General features: G+C 41.4%; 1 protein-coding gene across 1 annotated transcript in view; it reads left to right on the top strand.

Annotated features, from left to right (window-relative positions):
* Positions 1-19,302, top strand: part of gabbr2 (gamma-aminobutyric acid (GABA) B receptor, 2) — a 161,801-nt gene that overhangs the window by 87,503 nt on the left and 54,996 nt on the right. The window contains exons 4-8 of the mRNA XM_053447464.1: positions 1,483-1,584; positions 6,780-6,845; positions 7,482-7,670; positions 8,212-8,454; positions 13,725-13,785. Coding sequence (XP_053303439.1) covers positions 1,483-1,584; positions 6,780-6,845; positions 7,482-7,670; positions 8,212-8,454; positions 13,725-13,785 — 661 coding nt within the window. The remainder of the gene's footprint in view (positions 1-1,482; positions 1,585-6,779; positions 6,846-7,481; positions 7,671-8,211; positions 8,455-13,724; positions 13,786-19,302) is intronic.

Here is a 19,302-nt window from a genome sequence, read left to right as displayed (position 1 = left end):
TGGCACAACCGCAAACCTACCAAGAGGAGACCGTCCACCCAAACTGAAGAGTCGGACAAGGAGAAAATTAATCAGAGAAGCAACCAGGAGGCCCATGGTTACTCTGGAGGAGTTGCAGAGATCCACAGCTGAGGTGGGACAATCTGTCCACAGGACAACTATTAGTCGTCTACTCCACAAGTCTGGCCTTTATGGAAGAGTGGCAAGAAGAAAGCCATTGTTAAAAGGGATCCATAAAAAATCCCGTTTGGAGTTTGCCAGAAGCCATGTGGGAGACACAGCAAACATGTGGAAGAAGGTGCTCTGGTCAGATGAGACCAAAATTGAACTTTTTGGCCTCAATGCAAAACGCTATGTGTGGCGAAAACCCAACACTGCCCATCACCCTGAGCACACCATCCCAACAGTGAAACATGGTGGTGGTAGCATCATGCTGTGGGGATGCTTCTCTTCAGCAGGTACAGGGAAACTGGTCAGAATAGAGGGAAAGATGGATGGAGCCAAATACAGGGAAATCCTTGAAGAAAATCTGATGCAGTCTGCAAAAGACTTGAGACTGGGGCGGAGGTTCATCTTCCAGCAGGACAATGACCCTAAACATTCAGCCAGAGCTACAAAGGAATGGTTTGGATTAAAGAATGTTAATGTGTTAAAATGGCCCAGTCAAAGCCCAGACCTCAATCCAATAGAGAATCTATGGCAAGACTTGAAGATTGCGGTTCACAGACGGTCTCCATCCAATCTGACTGAGCTTCATCTTTTTTGCCAAGAAGAATGGACAAACCTTTCCATCTCTAGATGTGCAAAGCTGGTAGAGACATACCCCAAAAGACTTGCAGCTGTAATTGCAGCGAAAGGGGGTTCTACCAAGTATTGACACAGGGGGGTGAATACTTATGCACCCAACAGATGTCAACTTTTTTGTTCTCATTATTGTTTGTGTCACAATAAAATTTATTTTGCACCTCCAAAGTACTATGCATGTTTTGTTGATCAAACGGGAAAAAGTTTATTTAAGTCTATTTGAATTCCAGTTAGTAACAGTACATAATGGGAAAAAGTCCAAGGGGGGTGAATACTTATGCAAGGCACTGTAGATGTCTCTTATGGAGGTTAATACTCCACCAATCCCACCCTGTGACCCTCCAAACTGACCCAATAGTCCAGTAGTAGTTATGACAAGGCTGTGATCCCAGCCAGTATCCCGCCAACTCTTAAAACCTTTAACCTTGAGGACCACCTTAAATCACCAACTCTGAAAACAGCTCAGTTAACAAAGATTTCAAGAAGAATGAAGCTTAATCATCAAGAGTGTGTATTAGTACAACAAGACAGAGGAGTGTGCCGTCCCACTTCTGCTGAGAAATATGAATGGGTTTGGATAATAAATAGAAGGAGCAGAGCACTGAAGCCCTCACATTGTTAATCATCGCCCGTGCTCATCTGTTTCCTCTCTCTTTCTCTCTCCTCCCGTTCTCTCAGGTGAGGAACGACCTGACTAATGAGCTGGAGAAGGGAAACATTCAGATCGCAGATACGGAGAGTTTCTCCAACGACCCCTGTATCAATGTCAAGAAGCTCAAGGTAAGTGATCCGGATCCGGCCCTTTGCAATTCTATCGGACTAAATGATACAAAAAATAGAATGAGCCAAGGTCAGTCTCATTCAGATAATACTCATGAGATTACGAGGGGCCCCAATGATTTTAATTTTAATCATAATTTATTTTGATTTTTTTTTTTGTGTGTGAGTCGGTGCATTCAAAGCCAATGCCTCAGAATAAATAATTTATCCAAGAATTGTCACTTACTTTGACTAAGAAGAGCAGGGAAAGTCTCAATGAGACCAGTGGAGCCCTAATGAGGACACTGTTATGGCTAGGGGGGGGTGGGGGGGTCTGCGCAGTGACCTCTAATGACCTGCATTGACTAATGGACGTTTGATGGGCATTTAAGCATATGAATTCACATACACGCATCGAAACTGGGTTTCTGGTTTCTCCCTTGCCTTTCCTCTTCTCTCACATGAGACAGAATGAAATAAAACCGTTATCAGACCGAGACGGACACGTCAGACTAGTTCATCTTCCTGCATCCGTGAACCTTTATATTTAGAGAGACTTTGCTGAGATCAAAATAGAAAAAAAATATGAATTTTTGATGTAAATGCCGTCAAGTGTTGTGGCTGAATTATCAAAACCATGTATTCAGAGATCCAGTTTTTATATAAAGAGAACGTTTTCATGGACACCAATATTCCAACTATAAACCTTATTCTGATTATTTTGATTAAGATGTTTACATGAGTTGCTAATAGAAGACACCATTCACCTTCCTGTTAACATGTTACAAAGCCCGATTATTACTCACACCGTTATGTCCCACATTATTCCAGCCGATATAAAACCTCAACCTGAAATAGTTTAATGTACGATGCTACCTTGTACCATTTTGGGTTTTTTATCTTACTCGCTCCTTTTACGGTTCCGTCTTGTTTACACCCATTCCCCGCCTCTCACCCAGTGTCCGCTGGGACTGGCTCCAGCTCCCCCTCGATCATCAAAGGAAGTGTAATAGATAATAGATGGATGTTTACACCCAAGGCATGTGTCGTCCGGCAGCTTTTAACAAACGCATTTTGATGGAACAAAATGCTGTTCAAATCTAATAGGACGTTATACTTCGATTTGTACATGTCTACATGATGTGACATAAGGTTGGAATAGTCCAAATGTCTTGAAATGATTATTACTTATTCCAAGTACTTTATTCGGGTTAAATGTGATCACAAAATGCTGTTTACATAACAATGTCTAATTAAGACTAATGTCTGGAGCGGGATTATTTTGGTATGTAGGTGTCCGTGCTACAGTTAGCTGTAGGACTGGTTGTCTGTGTTATACATCTCACACTGAGAGAGAAGTTGGTGGAAGAGGAGAGAATGATGAAGGCTAAATAAGAGTTCTGGTTTTGTGATTGCAACATGTGACTTATGCAACAGCGAGATCCTGAGAACAGCGAAGGAACAGGAAGATAATCTGTTACTCCTCAAATATATGTAGAACCCTGAACGTTGAGGGCTGACATTTTAAGCTGACACCATCCCTCCTTGATCAACTCTGAATATGCAAATCACAGAAGCTCGGAAGCTTTTCAGAGCGTTTGGATTGGCTGGGGGTGGGAGGGGCGCTCTGTGACACCCATACGGTCCATTTCTCGCTCATCCGACAACAGCGGATCGCCCTCTCCCAAAATGTTACAAAATATGATGAGGTAGAGGGTGACACAGATTCAGGCTTTTTTGGTAAACCATTGTGTGTTCGATTCTGTATGCGTGAGCGTGTGTGGTGGGATGGGGGCCTGCTATTGCGTCACGGTGTGATCCACAAATAGAGCCCTCGCTCGCTTCTGTGATATTTCCTGATTCCACAGACACACAGCGCTCCTGCAGGGCGTCGGATCAGCCCTCTACATTTCTCTTTCTGCTCTTTCATCATCATCATCATCATCATCTCTTGTTCTCTGTTTGTCACTGGACAAGATGACAAATCTTCCTTTCCGTTCACACACATACACCCACACTTGCCTTCTATTTTTAGTAGTCAGTCCAAATGCTGTCTTTTTCAGTTTCTACATAAAACAACAATGCCAGCAGATGCATTTTTGAGTGTTGACTGTTTGGGAACCACATGAGAAAAAATAAATAAATTAAAACTCTAAATCAAGACCAGAACACTTTATTATTCATCACAACTTAATTATTGATTAAACATTCAGGACTCCTCCCAGATATGATGTCGCAGGAGATGGTCCATTTCTCTTCAGACATGCTGTGCCTTACTAATACAGCACAGGCCCCATCATGCATGTACTACTAAGTCTAAGTTTAAGTCTACACTAAAACATATGGCAGAATCAAAAAACGATCTTAGTTTTTCCCCATTCAATACAAAACAGCTTTGTATTTATGATTCCATCTTATTTCCTGGGTTGTGAATGTAAATTGTAACGGTATAGTTTTTTAGGTATAAATTTACACAGGAGCCATTGGATTCATAATTTAACCTTTGATTAAAAAAAGTATTTTTCAATTACCGTTGCGTATTGATGCAAAGTCTAAAGCAGAGCATCTACAGTTTTATCCACAACCTCTTTTTAAACGCTACAATAGAACCTTTATTTTGGACAGGATAATACAAGTAGGGCAGTCAGAGAGTGCACCTCTGACTAGGCTAACGCCCTATCTCGTCACATCAAAGCAGTGTTCCCTATTAATTAACCAGACTGTGGTGGCCCACTATTTTCTAATGTGTCCCACCACTGTCTCGTAATGTACCGAACAACAATTTTACACATCGCATAGTAACATAAGGGATTTGCTCAGTTGCAGTGCTATTAGCCGCATGCTCTCTGTTGTGCTTCGCCCTACTGCTCATAAAGTTGTTTCCATCAGCGTCGACAGTCAGGCCTTAGAGTTTAAGTTGTATTAGTGCACGTACCTTCAAGTGACATCAATGAAGTTTTCTCTTTGTGCACTCCTGCTACCACCATTGATTAAATGACGTCTGTGCAAAAGGCTGCTGAAGAGTAAAACGGGCTTTCTGGATCTGGACATTTACTTAGATCTGCACCCATATTTCATGGGTTCTATTTCCTTCCCCCAGGTTTCTTGGCGATACGTCCAGTACTTTCCTGACAAACTTATAGACAGACAAACAACAGTAAAACATATCCTCCATGACAGATGTAATAACACAACAATCTCTGTAAGCAAAACTTAAAATTATTTTCGTTATTACAGAATAACTGTATGCTACACTGCCCTGTGAAGCAGCGTCAGACAAATGGTGTGCATCGACATTATCTTTATAAGTTTAGCCATTTCATATGCTCTGTTATTGATGATATCAACAGAACAGTGTGGACCACAGTTGTTTTCCGACTTTCTTTTCAAACTGACCATCAAACACCTCTGACCATCTTAATCTCCAAATAGCTTCAGTTTGGGACTCGAATGCGTGAGCTGAACGCTCAGACCCCTCAGATCCAGCTAAGCAGTAATCCATTCCAAATTCTAGGTCTGGGATACCAAACACTTTTCAGTCTGTTTTCGAGTTACTTCTACTTTAACGGGAGTTGGGTCTCAAGTTCAGGAATGCTTCAATTTTTTTGTTGCGCAATAACCTCCTTTTATTGACTTTTATTTTGAAAGCAGCAGCCAGTTAATTCTGTTTCAGATATCAATGCCAGATTTGTAGTCATAATAGTGTGTGTGACATTTATTGCTAGCCCAGGATCAATTAACGATCAACTGCACACAAACACATATCCTGCGAGCTCACTCGATACACAGTAATCATCACAAACAGATGCGAGGGGGAGTAATACACCGGCCAGTCTACAAATCACATCTCCCACAAGCTCATAAAAGACAATCATTAGAACAGTGTTTGTGTGTGATTTTGTGTTCTAATAAGACGATAGATTGGACTTATGAGGTTCAATATTATCAAAACAATTATCACATGATCTTATCATGGATAAAAAAAAGCTGTAAGAACAATTATTATAATTATATAAAAGCTCGAGCAACAAAGGTAATTTGTGGCCCTGTAATGTCCGGGTCTGTCTGCAGTGTACAAACACAACACCCATGCCCTTGCCCACAACTACGCAGTGTTTTCATGTTATTACTCGGCAGGCCAGAATTTATACAGAGGCTATGGTCCCCGGCTATAACTGGAGTCATTTGGGTTAAGTGCCTCTCCTCCAGGGAAGAGCAGGGTTATTGAGTTGCCACTAGCACCCGTGCATGCGCACATGCAGACACACACACACACACAAACAAAACACGAGTGAAGTTCAGAGTTACCTGCCCCTCCTGCTTATCTACACACATACACATTGTGATGCTGCCACAGCAGTGGGAAAACATGGTGTTGGCTATTTTGACTGAGCTGCTTGGCTTTCATTGAGCATTCATCATTGTGTCAGTGTCTATGTGGGTTGCCATAAGCAGGAGTCTATAGACTGGAGATGGTTTGTGATGAAAGTCACCTTAGAGCTGCTGAAAACTATCCATCCATCTATCTATCTATCAATCTATCCATCCATCAATCCATACATCTATCAATCTATCCATCCATCCGCACATGTGTATATGCATTTGTGTTTTGAGTGTTTGTGATCATCTGCCGTTGTGAATACATTTTGTGTGTAGGCCTGTGCTTTGTGTTTCTACTATAAATGGGCGTTTACACATCGAATGACAGATTGTTGGCCCCAGAGCCGGATCTTTTATCTCCACTGCAATGCAACATGCTGCTCTTCTACGCGGGCAATCTGAATTATTTACAGAGTCAATCACAAGGCTGTGTGCTCTGAATCCCCATGTTAATGTCTGCTCTCCAGCCTGGTTGGCCAGGAACCCAGGTCTGACCGCTGACACCATGTCTCTTTTGTAACCTTCGTCTCTCAGCCACTAAATTGTGTAGCTGCTGATGAAAATACAGCACACACATGTCAGACTATATGTCCATTTGTCATTAAAGTGTAATGTCGCAGAATATAAGAGTCAGCATCACAAACACGGAAACTGATCCCAGGGCAGATACTTCAAATGACTGTATTGACTGAGGTGCAGTTCCCTGGTAAAGAACAGGAGACTTTCATCGATAGAAATGTATAGCATGTATTGCATCATTACTGTAAAGCCAAGAGGTCACAAAAGTATGTAATTATATAAACTGTGCATTGACACCTTATTCTTTGTAATTTCAGGACAGTGATGTGAGAATCATCATTGGCCAGTTTGACGAGAACTTGGCCGCTAAAGTCTTCTGCTGTGTAAGTCCTCAGTCTACACTCATTATGATTAAAGGCATTATATTATATTATATCCTATATATAAGTGTCATGTGTCTTTATACTGCTTTGTCTGGAGCCTGTCGGGAATTACAATAAACCTGATTTCTAAGCATCTTTCAAAACACTCTTACACCGTTAAAATCAAGTAATTGAAGGCAAACACTAGGAAACAAAAGCACCTTTCAATGTCACACAGAGCTCAAATACAAAAATGTAAATGTTGCCAATGAGAAGAAAGTGAAAGTAAAATAAAACAAATATATAATAATTGAAACCGTTTGTTCAGAACTATCACAAAAGTTAATAAATAAAAATAAAGAGGTGATATCAGACTCCATGTCCTGAGAAAGCGCACCTACACAAATGTGGGTTAAGGAGTTTGACAGACGGATCTCTTCAAGCTTCAGGCTGAAACTAATCTTACTGGTAGAATTAGGCCCAGGTACATTTCACAGCTAAATGTTTGGCTTCACAGTACTTCAGAGGGTTTGGTCAGGATTTTATATTTTACCTTTGGAGCTAAGTGTAAGATTTAAATGTTAATTTGTTTGGCACTAGATCAGCACTATCTGTAACATTGCTTCAACCTATTTTTCCTCTACATCCCCTCCACAGGCCTATAACTTGAACATGTTTGGAAGTAAATACCAGTGGATTATCCCCGGCTGGTACCAGGGCAACTGGTGGGAGCAGGCCAACAGCACCAACTGCACCACCAAGAAGCTGCTCACAGCCATGGAGGGATACATCAGCGTGGACTTTGAGCCGCTCAGCGCTCGGCAAATCAAGGGCATCTCGGACAGGGTGAGGAATATCACCCACTGTAGTTTAATGTGAACATTGAATTCAAATAAGGAAGAAACGTCTCAAATACACTGTGGTATTTATACTATGTGTCTATGGTACCCATAGTAGCCTGAGGTGAATAAAGCGCGTGAAAGATATTTTTTGTTTCTTTAGATGTTGGTTTCCCCAGTTTTTCTTTTTTAGACCAGAGATTGTTGTAACAGAGAGTTTTTGTGCTTTGGCATTTTTCAATAACTGTAACATACCTTTGGAAACACTAGAACATATTCTTAGACAAAAGACATCTTGGATGCATTTTTCTGAAGCAGAAATTTCAAACAAAATCAATCATAGGGTTTGTTTTCACACTGCACTACGAGTAAAGTTGCATTGATGCCAAAACCAGACTTATTTCCAGTAACTGGAATGGAATCTCAAATTGTGTGGAAAATAATTCCTTCCCTCCAGCCAAGTTAATGCACTTCTATAGAAGAAGAACATGTATTTTGGAGGTGCACATTTTCTCAACTTGATTCCCTCTCTTTAATCTTTCTTGCAGACCCCTAAGGAGTACGAGAGGGAGTACAGCCGAGAGCTGCAGCAGAAAGGTGTGGAGGCCAGTAAGTTCCACGGCTTCGCCTACGACGGGATCTGGGTCATTGCAAGAACCTTCACTCGAGTGATGGAGCTACTGCGGATAAAGCAGCGGCAGAACACCTTCCACAACTTCACCGTCGACGACCGCGAAGTGGGAAAGCTGGTGCTGGACGTCATGAACGAGACCAACTTCTTCGGTGTTACGGTAAGATACAAAAAACAAATAGCCATCATATTTTAGCCATCCAAAGTAGACCCAACACAAGCTTCTAGAAAGGGACAATGTGATATCAACTGTGTTTTTCTTAAAAAGTACACACTCCCCGCAATCCTCAGATATAATAGCAATGTCTCTGAACAGTGATTACTCTGCGGTATCATGGAAATGTGTACCACAACTGCAGAAATCATGTCGGCTTTGATTGTATCGTTTAGTGTTGCATTAGGTTTACAACATAGCAACAATGTTTTCTCTCTCTAACAGAAACTACTGCAGTTTTTTACTGGGTCTCGTACGTCCTGGTTTTTGTATGACACCTAAAGTGATTTGTATTGAGTAGTAGTTGCTACTAACTCCAGTGCATTCAAGATTGATCCTGGTGGTTATGCTACCTACAAGCTCTCTCTCTCTGTGTGTGTGTGTGTGTGTGCGTGTGCGTGTGTGCGTTCTCACTCTCTCTTCCCAATGAGCTATTCGAGGATATCTCTTGTTCACCTGTAAAGGCCACTCCATTTGTAGAGGATGCCTGGCTGCTCCCATCCTCGACTGCCATTAAGCATGCAGGCCCATATTATACAGAGGAACATTACCCATATTATACCATCAACATATCTGTGTTTGCTAATAAATTGACTAAACAATGCAACTGAGGATAAAAAAAGGAACGGCTATACTCAAAATAACAGTCAAGCTGTCAAATGATTTTGGCTCATATTTCGCTTATTCACCAATTCGGAGAAAATTAAGTGGTGGCGCTCCACAACAGACAGACAGAGATACCGAGTTATTTACTTTTTAGGTGTCAGCAGAATGAGAGAGAGAGCAAATAGCCTTGCTGAAAATCAGCACTGGCTACTGACTGGAATGATTGTGAGAGCCTTTGGGAGGCTGATGCCCCTGGAAGTAGTATATTGTATGTGGAATGCAGTTCTTTACCAAATCCTCGGGGTCCTCATTCCTCCGCCCCTCTCCTCTCACCTGCCTCAGCACAGACCCACTCAGGATGCTGATCAGCACGAGGCTGACATTGAGACTTTCCTGAGAAATGCAGGGGAAGAAAAGCAGTGCATGAATATTGATGACCGTGTTACTATACATTTATTTTTTTACTCCAGGCACACAAAAGATGTTGAAGTCATCCTGGGCTATGAAGCATCTTTTAATAGAAAAGCATTCTTAACCCCCTCCGGTTTATATATGTATTGACTCTCATTGGTTCGACATATGCAGCCATCAGGGCTGGAACAAGGACTCAATCCTTTACGCATGAATACTTAGTGATACCACGTAAAAATATTACTCAACTGCTCATTATGAGGTAGGTCCCCTTTTAATGTGAATTTAGCAAGAAAATTTGAAAGTTTTATCGAATTAAAGGGCTTAAGTGAAATAGTCTTACATTGGACCGCACTTTAATATACTTGGTTACTTTTGATATCAAGGAGCCATCATCAAAGTCCCAATTTATGAGTAAGAAAATATCAGCCACTTGATAATGAATTGAAAATAAATACGATGTAGTTTTATTTATTTATTAGCCTTTATTTAAACACTTGAGTCCGATTTAGAAACGAGTAAATATATAGATTCCAACAATTCCACACAGAAAGAAAAGAGGACATCAATAAAAACCCAAGGTTTTTATAACTAGATACCAACTCAATTTGGTTCATAACACAATTTCCCTCAAAGACGTATTCTGCCAAAACATGTTTTAATATGAAATGGACCTGGTTTCAGGTCATGTGGAAACCTTCAGAATACTCAATCTGCACACAGGGAAAGAAAACACAGAAGCTTGTTCAACCAGCTAAATCAATCTTTTCTTTTCAGAGACACAATCCTCAGAAGAATTAGAGAAATCTGAGCAATAAATATTGTGTATGTGGTAAACAATTTTTTTGTCTGAAGACAACAACAAAGCAATATCATTAAATAAATCTTTGTACCAAGTGATTTGACATCTGTCTTCTCCTATAGCTGTACTTTTAAGGGATTACATGAAATGAGATGAAACGCGTTCCCTTATGCAACACACACTAAGCACATAGAAACTTCCGCCCACACATGACGAACAAAGACATAGGAAGGCAATTTCCCGTCCACGCTGCACACGTCTTTCATGCTATTTTTGAAGTCAGATTTCTAAAGCAGCTATTACACAGTTCGCTTGGTTTCCTTGTGAACTGCAATAACTTCTGCTGGGCTTCCAATAAAATGAATCCCTGTTCAAGCACCAGGGAAACCGCAAAATTCTGGCTGTTTATCCACGGTTAAAATGTTTTATGTGCATGTGTGTCTGATACACATGCCTCATATGGGAGAATACCATGACTTGTGCCTCGTGTCTTTCCTGATGTCATGATTTAATGCTCTGTGTTTGCTGTGTACACAAACACCAATGTTTTCGTGGGATCACACCAGTTCTGTTGTGTGCTGATCTGAGTCCTGCTGCTGAATCAGCGGTGGAGGCCGCTGGAGCAGCAGGAGAGTGATCATCGAGGGCTCCACAGTATTGATCCGACTGCTGTCAGGGGCTACAGAGAAGGCTGACATTAGCTTGGGAGGGAGGGTTTGAGTGCAGATAGCTGCTACAACCACAGGACCATGTACGCTGGAATTCACCAGGGAGGGCCGGATGGGAAAAGACACAACAGGGTTGTGATTGGGGCATGATACGTGTGTGAGTTTCGGTTTATTTTGCTGTTTTGTCTGTGGTCAGCGGTCACTGTGTTTGTATCAGTATCATTCTGGGTAATGGTGAGTAGCACAGCCTTGGGCTTGACAGTCACCTCAAACCGACTCACTGAGGCGAGACGCAGGGGTAGAGTTGTGTGCATCTGTTTTTCTTTTTTTATTCTCTGTTAATGTGTATGTACTGTGCGTGTGCACGTGTGTGGACACTCACATCCGCTGCTTTCCTTTCTCAAACTCTGAAAGCCCAGAGGATGTAACACCTGCAGTCCACAGAGCGACGTCTCATTTGACCCCAGCACCCTTGTCACTGACAGGATTCTCCCCTCCACAGGCAAAGTGATACCTGGCCTTCTTCCCCCTCTCACCTCAGAAAGATACAGTCTCTCACATACACACACAGACACACACATACACACGTGTAGACCCAGCGATTGCTCCGCCAGCCAGCGCTGAAAGTGCAGTTCTGAACACCTTTAAATAGAAAAGGGACACCATTCTGTGTCAGCACACTCCGGTAAGGCTGCAGACGAGCGTCACGCAGCCTTTGCGGTAATTTACTTTGCTTTTGGTCAACAGAGGTTAATTTAATCTTTGTACCACCGACATTTATCTCCAATTAAGAATGTCAGCGTTGCTGCCCCTGCATGTGTTTGATCTGCTTGGCATGTTCTCCGAACTGTGTTTACATTTGAGAGAACAAATTGGGGCTGTCAAAATAACTACACACCATTTCCATAAGGTTTGCAATTGCTGCACTCCTGCTGATGTAAAGGGTAATGATGGTGGCGATGCTAATGCACAGTGAGAGTGCGATGGTGCAGCTACTCTAGAGACCTGGATACAGACACTCACAGTCAGTCAAGGGTTCAAGTCAAGTTTCTCCTACTTTCAACCCACAGTTTTTGACCCGGTTCGCACACCAGCGTTAACTGAACGTAGTACATGAAGAGCTGACCCGCGGTGCACTGCATTGTGGCCTACTTACACTTAAGGCATAATTGCATTGTGTATTGCAGAAGCAGTGTGTGAGGAAAGAAACTTACTAGTGTTCAGACTGACACTGTGGTGTACTAGTGGTAGCAGAAGTGTGTCTCACAACGAGGAAGCTCTGTGCGTACAAACATCATCTGGGACCCATGCACGCACATAGGAATAATACGACAACATATTAAGTGCATACAGAGAGACACACATGCATATGCACATCAAAGATGCCACACAAAGACTGGGATTCAAACAGAGGGGTGGGATCCTGCTCTGCTACTTCAAAGCTTGACATCTTTTTGAGGCAAATCTGGCTCACCAGCTTCCTTCTCTGTATTTCCCCATAAGCTCTCTTTAAAAAATGCAATGCAAATTAACTGCTCTTCATCTCTCCATCTATCTGTCTATCTTTATATCCGTCTGTCCGTCAGTCTGTCTATCTCCATGTGTTCAAGTGTGTAAATGCATTTGTATTTTGAGTGTTTGTGACTATCTGCTTGTGTGTATATATGTATCTATGCAGAAAAATGGAAATTGTTTGTAAAGAACTTAATTTGTGTTTTTTATCTTGGTACAGTTTTCTTTTCTCATGGTATCTATCTGCATAGTTATCCATTTGTTTAGCCGACTGTCCGTCAATTCAGAGCTTAAATGATCCATCTGCTCTCAGCTGTTTTGTTATCCAGCCAGGAATAAAAATGAGCTCAGTTAAATGTGTAATTAAGAAGCACTGTATGCAGATGATGGGCTGAATGAATTGAACACTGTTGGAAGAAGAAAAGGGAGAGAGGGCAGTGAGAGGAACATGGAGAAGGAAAATAGAACTAGACAGAGAGAAACAATGGGACTACGTGGTGGAAGATAAGGCGACAGAAGCCGAATTTGATTTGACTATGGCGATACGATATTGCCAAAAAGTTGAATTGCTTTTTTGCTCCCTAGTCTGCGTTTGCCGGCTTGACATTTCTTATCTTGTTGCTATGGAGTGTGCATCAGACTTTGCGCATTTTTTTTTTTTCTTCACTATAATTTATGGGGGCTGTTTGACCGCTGAACACATCCTTTTGGAGAGTAATCAATATCCAGGACTAAGATCTTGAGTGAAATCACTGACCGCTACATGCTGTTCTTAGCCAAATGTGAGTTGCAGTCAAAGAATTGCTTCTTAAACGCTGCCTGAGTCCAGATTGTGCGATGCTAAGGAAGCAGACGCAATTAAATCAGACAGCTTTGCTGACCCGAAGCTGTTCCAAAGATATTAGCAAATGAATTGGCTGAAAGATAAATTTGTTTACCTCTATAAATAGATCAATTTCGGCCACTTCTAATCAAATGAGATGCAGTGTGCAGGAGTGGACATTCTGCTCTTTGCCTGTCAATACTCCGGTATCAGGAGAGCACTCTGCGTAAATTTAATTGGACCAATATCCTGTTTTAATCAAATCATATCCACCTTACATTTTATGCTGCATCATCTTTAGAAGAATTCCATTTGTATATAACTTTAAATATATACAATGTATAAGTGTCAGTTTAAAATCCATATTATATTGATTGTGTTTCCTTTTTTTCAGGGTCAAGTCATGTTTCGAAATGGAGAGAGGATGGGCACAATAAAGTTCAACCAGTTTCAAGGTATGTGGGACTCTGCTGCTACGTTACTCTACTTAAATTAACCAGTTCAATTTTCTTTGCAGTGTTTGTATGAGAGCTTGCATGGTCTCCCAGTGACTTATTGATTTTTGTCTGAGTCTGGCTTCCTCCCACAGTCCAAAGACATGAGGATTGGGGGGGCATTATCTGGAGACTCTAAATTGCCTGTAGATGTGAATGTACACGTGTTGGCTCTGTGATACACTGGTGATCTGGTCATGGTGCACACGGCCCCTGGCCCAATGTCAGCTGGAATGGCTCCAACCCCCAGTGACCCTCAAAGGAAATGCTGTATAGATAATGGATGGATGGGTGGGGCTGTGCGTGAGGGCTCCTGGCTACATTGTTTGTGAACCTCAACCTTTGCAGCTATTTTAAATGGAAAACCTTGTTTCAAACCACAAACTTTGGTTTGCTGTATCGATTTATCTTTTGTGCTCACTTCACTCCTCCTGTCTTACGCACCTCCTGCCATTCCCACTTGTTCTCCTTCTGACTACAAGCTGAGTTAGGATTGTTGCCAAAAGCTGTCGGACTCCAACCACTCACTTCTGTGTTCAATGAAACCTACAGTTGTTTCAGAAATTTTCCAGGATTCCCGCAGACCTTTTGGGAAGATCATTTCCAAAAGTTTGTCCCGTCAGAAGGCTGCTGCGGTTGATATGGTACCTGGTATCTATGGTGGCTCTTGTCCAGGAGGCTTTAAGAAAAGCTTTTAGTCATACTCACAGGAAGGAGATGCTTAAAGATTTCATAGTCAAATGCTTTGTATTCACATTCTATAGATTTGTACAAAGGGTTGTTTGTCAGAAAAATAAACATGAGTCTTTCAGACTATCTTTACCTCGGTGACAAAACCCCTGAGGCTTTTCATAGATGGTGAATTGTTATATGTAAAACCCTCAGTACTCTCGGTCCTCATAGTGTCATCCTAAGGTTGTTTTTGAGCCGGCAGGGCCCGCTGAGTGTCCGAATAGCCCACAGATTGCATCTCGATGCAGGGGATTCCCAGCTCCCATACTCCCCAGACTATATGTAGCACACTGCATGGTGCAGCTAAGTCCCGTCTGCCTAACCTTCTTATCTTCCACCACTGCAGAGGGGCTTGATCCCCTCTGGCTGCTTACATCACTCTCCCTGCATGCGTGCATGCGTAGGCTCATTCACACGCTGATGTGTCTGTCTACCTCTGCTGGTGACTATACTCTACTTATAATGTTACATCTCTGGGTCAGTGGGTTTGACAGAATGGGACCTCACATGATTTATATCAATGTAACTGTTGTTTTATGATTAATTCTGAGGAAATGTAATGTTACAAATAAGTGTGTAGTATGAAAGTACAGTGTTATTCATGATTTCTGAGGAATAATGTACCATTACCAAAAACTAACAATCAGTACAGAGGCTTGTGTCCCAATTGTGTCTCACGAAATATGTGCACATGTTGATGCACAGCCAAGAATTCATCTGAATGAAATGACACAACCATTTTCATCTAAAAAAAAAAAAAGAAGCCAAATGAGTTTTCCAAAGACCTAAGAACAACCCCTAACCTCATATTTTCTGGTTCTTCAGTTTGAACAACACGTGATGTAGAATTGGGACACAGCTACAGCGAGACATAATCCGGTTCTTCTTAAATATATTTGGTGTCCAGCCAACACAGGAGAAGTATCACATCCAGTCCTCAGGTGACCTGTACTGTGAGAACTACTCTGACACTCAGTAGAGCACATACATCCGCCAAGGCACAACAGTCCCTTTAACTTCAATCAAGCTGCGCCCTCATAGATATCAGTTCCATCAATTAACTAAGTTAAAGGAAAGTTAAAAATCCTGGATCGACATCCTTCCACCAAGTTTGTAATCTTGCTTACAAGTGATCCAACCAACAAACAAACACACACACACAGGCATGAAAACATAACCTCCTTGGAGGAGTTGGCAATGGAAAAAGCAGGAAGATCACTAACATGTGGAGCTGTCATTAAAACTATCATAGAAATATAGAATCATAGCCTCACATCCCCATTAATTCAGTTTAACACACTATTGCCTCCTTGTTTCATATTGCCAGTCTCTCGGTCTTTCGCCTTTGCCTTTGTGCATCGTTCACCCTTTTGACACACCGAGAATCTCAGCTGGGTGCAGAGGGATGGAGGGACAGCCCCAGCTTGAATATTTCAAAAGGGAGTGATACTCAGCATGACCCGATCATCTGTCCTCCGCCTCTGATCCATCATTTTTCCCTGTCAGATGTTCAGGGACCTCAAAGGCTATAATTCCAACTGTCTCTCACCGGGATAAGAGATAGCCCGCTGCCAGAGGTCTTGATTGCAGTTGCAGTCACTCTGCGTAGAGATTTTAAAATCAATGCACTACCAGGCATGGAAGATAAGGAATACATGCATACTGTCTATGAGCAAGGTCACTAGATGTGTGTGGGTCAAAGGTAGATTGTTGAGACATATGATATGATTTAGTCACTGCAAAACCCCTGGACTGAGAATTAATATTCTGATTTCCTGCCATCTGAAGCCGGAATTTGAAATGGCAAAAGTCTTTTCACAATATTTTCAAATAAAATGGCTCGCAAGAATATAATTGACATTGACTGATGTTGTTAAAAGAAGCTGCAATAGTAAAAAGCACTCTGTCAGAGGTTTTCTATAAATTAAGTTCTGCAATTACCACTTAAAACGTGTGGACTCGATGGTTCTCTCAATCAAAACAGTAACAAAAGACCTGAGATCGTGAAGCAACTTGGCATCATGGGAGTTGTCCCTACCTCCATTTCCTATCCTATAATCTTCCAATGTCGCTTGGTGTGTTTGCGCTTTACTTAGAGAGCTTTATGTATGTGCAGTTAACAGCAATGATTGATCATGGTTCCCGAACTTGCTAACTTTGTGTTTTTACTTTGTCATAAACTAGTTATCCCGGAAGTTATAGCAGAGACGGGAAAAAAAATAGAGTGAAGCAAGTATAACTGCAGAATTAAAAGATAACCAAAATGAAATGTCGTTGAATATATTTGTGGATTTCTCTTGGTTTTAACATTTCTAGACACGTTATGGATAATGTAAGTGCAGAATGTCAACAAAATATATATACAGTATGAAGAAGTGTTACTTATTCAATCTTTTCATGATATTTATCTAAGTTTTTTCAGCAGTATGTGAGGCTCTGCTCAATTGAGACAGTCATCTGTGCTTGAGCTGCAGGTGCATCATGGGAAGAAAAAAAGATTCATGTCAAGTGGAGCGGTGCTGAGAGTTACACACACACCAGCTGCATTGAGAAAGAGGAACAGAATTTACTACAGAAATATATCAGACACGTACAGATATAGTCCCCTGTGTTTTTCACCGCTAGTTGTGTTGTTGAGCAATGTCTCTACATGAGGGTTTTGTTTATAGCACCTGGGTGACGCAACGGGTGAAACATTTCTGTTTCACACAATTCCACAGCCTGTAGCAGATGTGAGGAGTTGTACTGTAGCCCTGAGGAAGACGTCTCTAGCTGGAAAACACTGATGTAAACTATCTGGTTTTAAAATATTCAGTATGGAGCAAGAAGTGCATTAAACTTGTATTTTGGTCAGTATCAGTAATATAACTTTTTTATAATAACAACAGATTCCACAAATGAAATGAAATCACCTTTGAAAACTCTGAATCCTGAGTTTTGCTGAATAATATTGAAACTGTAGAACAGAACAAGCAACCATCATTGTTACAGTTTAGAAAAATTCAGATGTTGCTAAATCCTGGTGGATCCATCAAACTACTTGACATTGCTAACAAAGCTCTGCACATTCAAGCCAATGAGAAAACATGCACACATTTCCTCTGTATCTACAACTGCTCTATTATGGCAGAATAATCTTCAGGAATTAGTTTTCCTGTTCTTTTTTGCGCATTTCTTTTGTTTTATTATGAATACGTTACAAAAAACCAAGAACACACTGCCAGTAATTACAGTTGTTTGAACCAAAAGGCATAAAATCTGACTGCACTGGCTCAACAACAGTTTGAGTTTTTAGCAGCCTGCTGCAGCCATCAATATTCCCATTGGTGCTGGAGTGCTGAGATAGGATTTTAGCATCTCAAAAGGAATGCTGATACACGAGCCCTTCTGCTGTTTAGATCCCGACAAAGGATGTGGTCAAGGGAAACACACTCATTGATCGTTCAGCACTGAGAAGTTTGAAGAATACAAATCCTGACCGGGTACGCGCATGAAATGCCCTGTACTGAAATGGTCACATATAGTATAACATTTTCAACACTTGGTGATGATTGATGCCGGAGTTGGAGATCAAGTGAGAGGAGGGGAAAGGAAAGGAGATTGGAGAGGAGAGAAAAGGAGAGGGGAGCAGTGTGATGCCCTGTGATTTTGCAAAACCTGACGTTATCTGTCATTTCCCTTTTGTCAAGGACACTATTCAATGGGCATATAAGAATAATAACAGGGAGAAGCAGAGCGAGATGTGTGTGCACACCAGAGGAAATTGCAGGTTGTTTGTAGTGTTTACTAAAAAGAAGAATAAAATAAAAGAATAAAAAGTCAAGAATAATCTGTCCTCTCCACCCATCCCCTGCTCTTCTCGTCCCCGGTGTCCCCTTAAAGTGAGTAATCTTTATGAGGGAAGAAGAGTGATGGCCCAGGTCTGTTTGACAAGGTCGCGCCTCCTCCAATATTATACCTGTAGGACTCATCATTGTTTCTAAAAGAGAAAACACTTCACTGAAACACGTGTGTTTGAGCAGAACTCCAGAGAGACTGGAGTTTACAGGCTGGGGTGTGGAGCAGCTTACAACCCCTCCACTGAATTTGGACTATGCTCGATTCAGGGTACAGTAGAATGCAATATAAAGTAGGTTTGCATTCTTTTGAATCATTTGAAGATTCTAAGCGTAGTGTGAATTTGAATTGAGAACTACATCTGAGTCTTTGCCTGTGATATATGTGCTCCTTATGCTTCCTTGAAGTAAACTCACCTGTAGTAGAGGAAGGGCAGGTTTATTTATAAAACCTAAAAGCAATTCAAAGAGCTTCACAAAAGCACGGAAATGCATTGAAAAATATGACATTTGTGAAGACATTGAAATTCAGTAACACAATCTCACTGTGCACTTACTGAGTGCCTTAGGATTCCTCGTTATGGATATTTTGATATATTACTAATGGCTTTTGGAAGACCTCCCTGTGATTTAAAGCTCACTAAGAGTTCCTAGCTCTGTGCCAGACGGTACAACTTAAAGCGGGGACATTCTTCACTGTGTCCAATTACTGTTTGAATTAGATTTACTTGATCACTCAAAGTAGCATCTGTTAACATTTTCTCCAAATAAGGATCACTGGAGCTACATTTTATAAACCCAGCAAACTGCTTTGTATCTGTGATCTATCGTTTAAGCGTTCCATTGCTGGATTAAGTCGGCTACCTGAAATATTTTATGAAACCTGAAAGTCAGAGAGTAGTTGGGCTAT

This window comes from Pleuronectes platessa, chromosome 18 (assembly GCF_947347685.1).
Source record: "Pleuronectes platessa chromosome 18, fPlePla1.1, whole genome shotgun sequence".
NCBI lineage: Eukaryota > Metazoa > Chordata > Actinopteri > Pleuronectiformes > Pleuronectidae > Pleuronectes > Pleuronectes platessa.
This window is presented reverse-complemented; position numbering and strand designations above follow the sequence as displayed.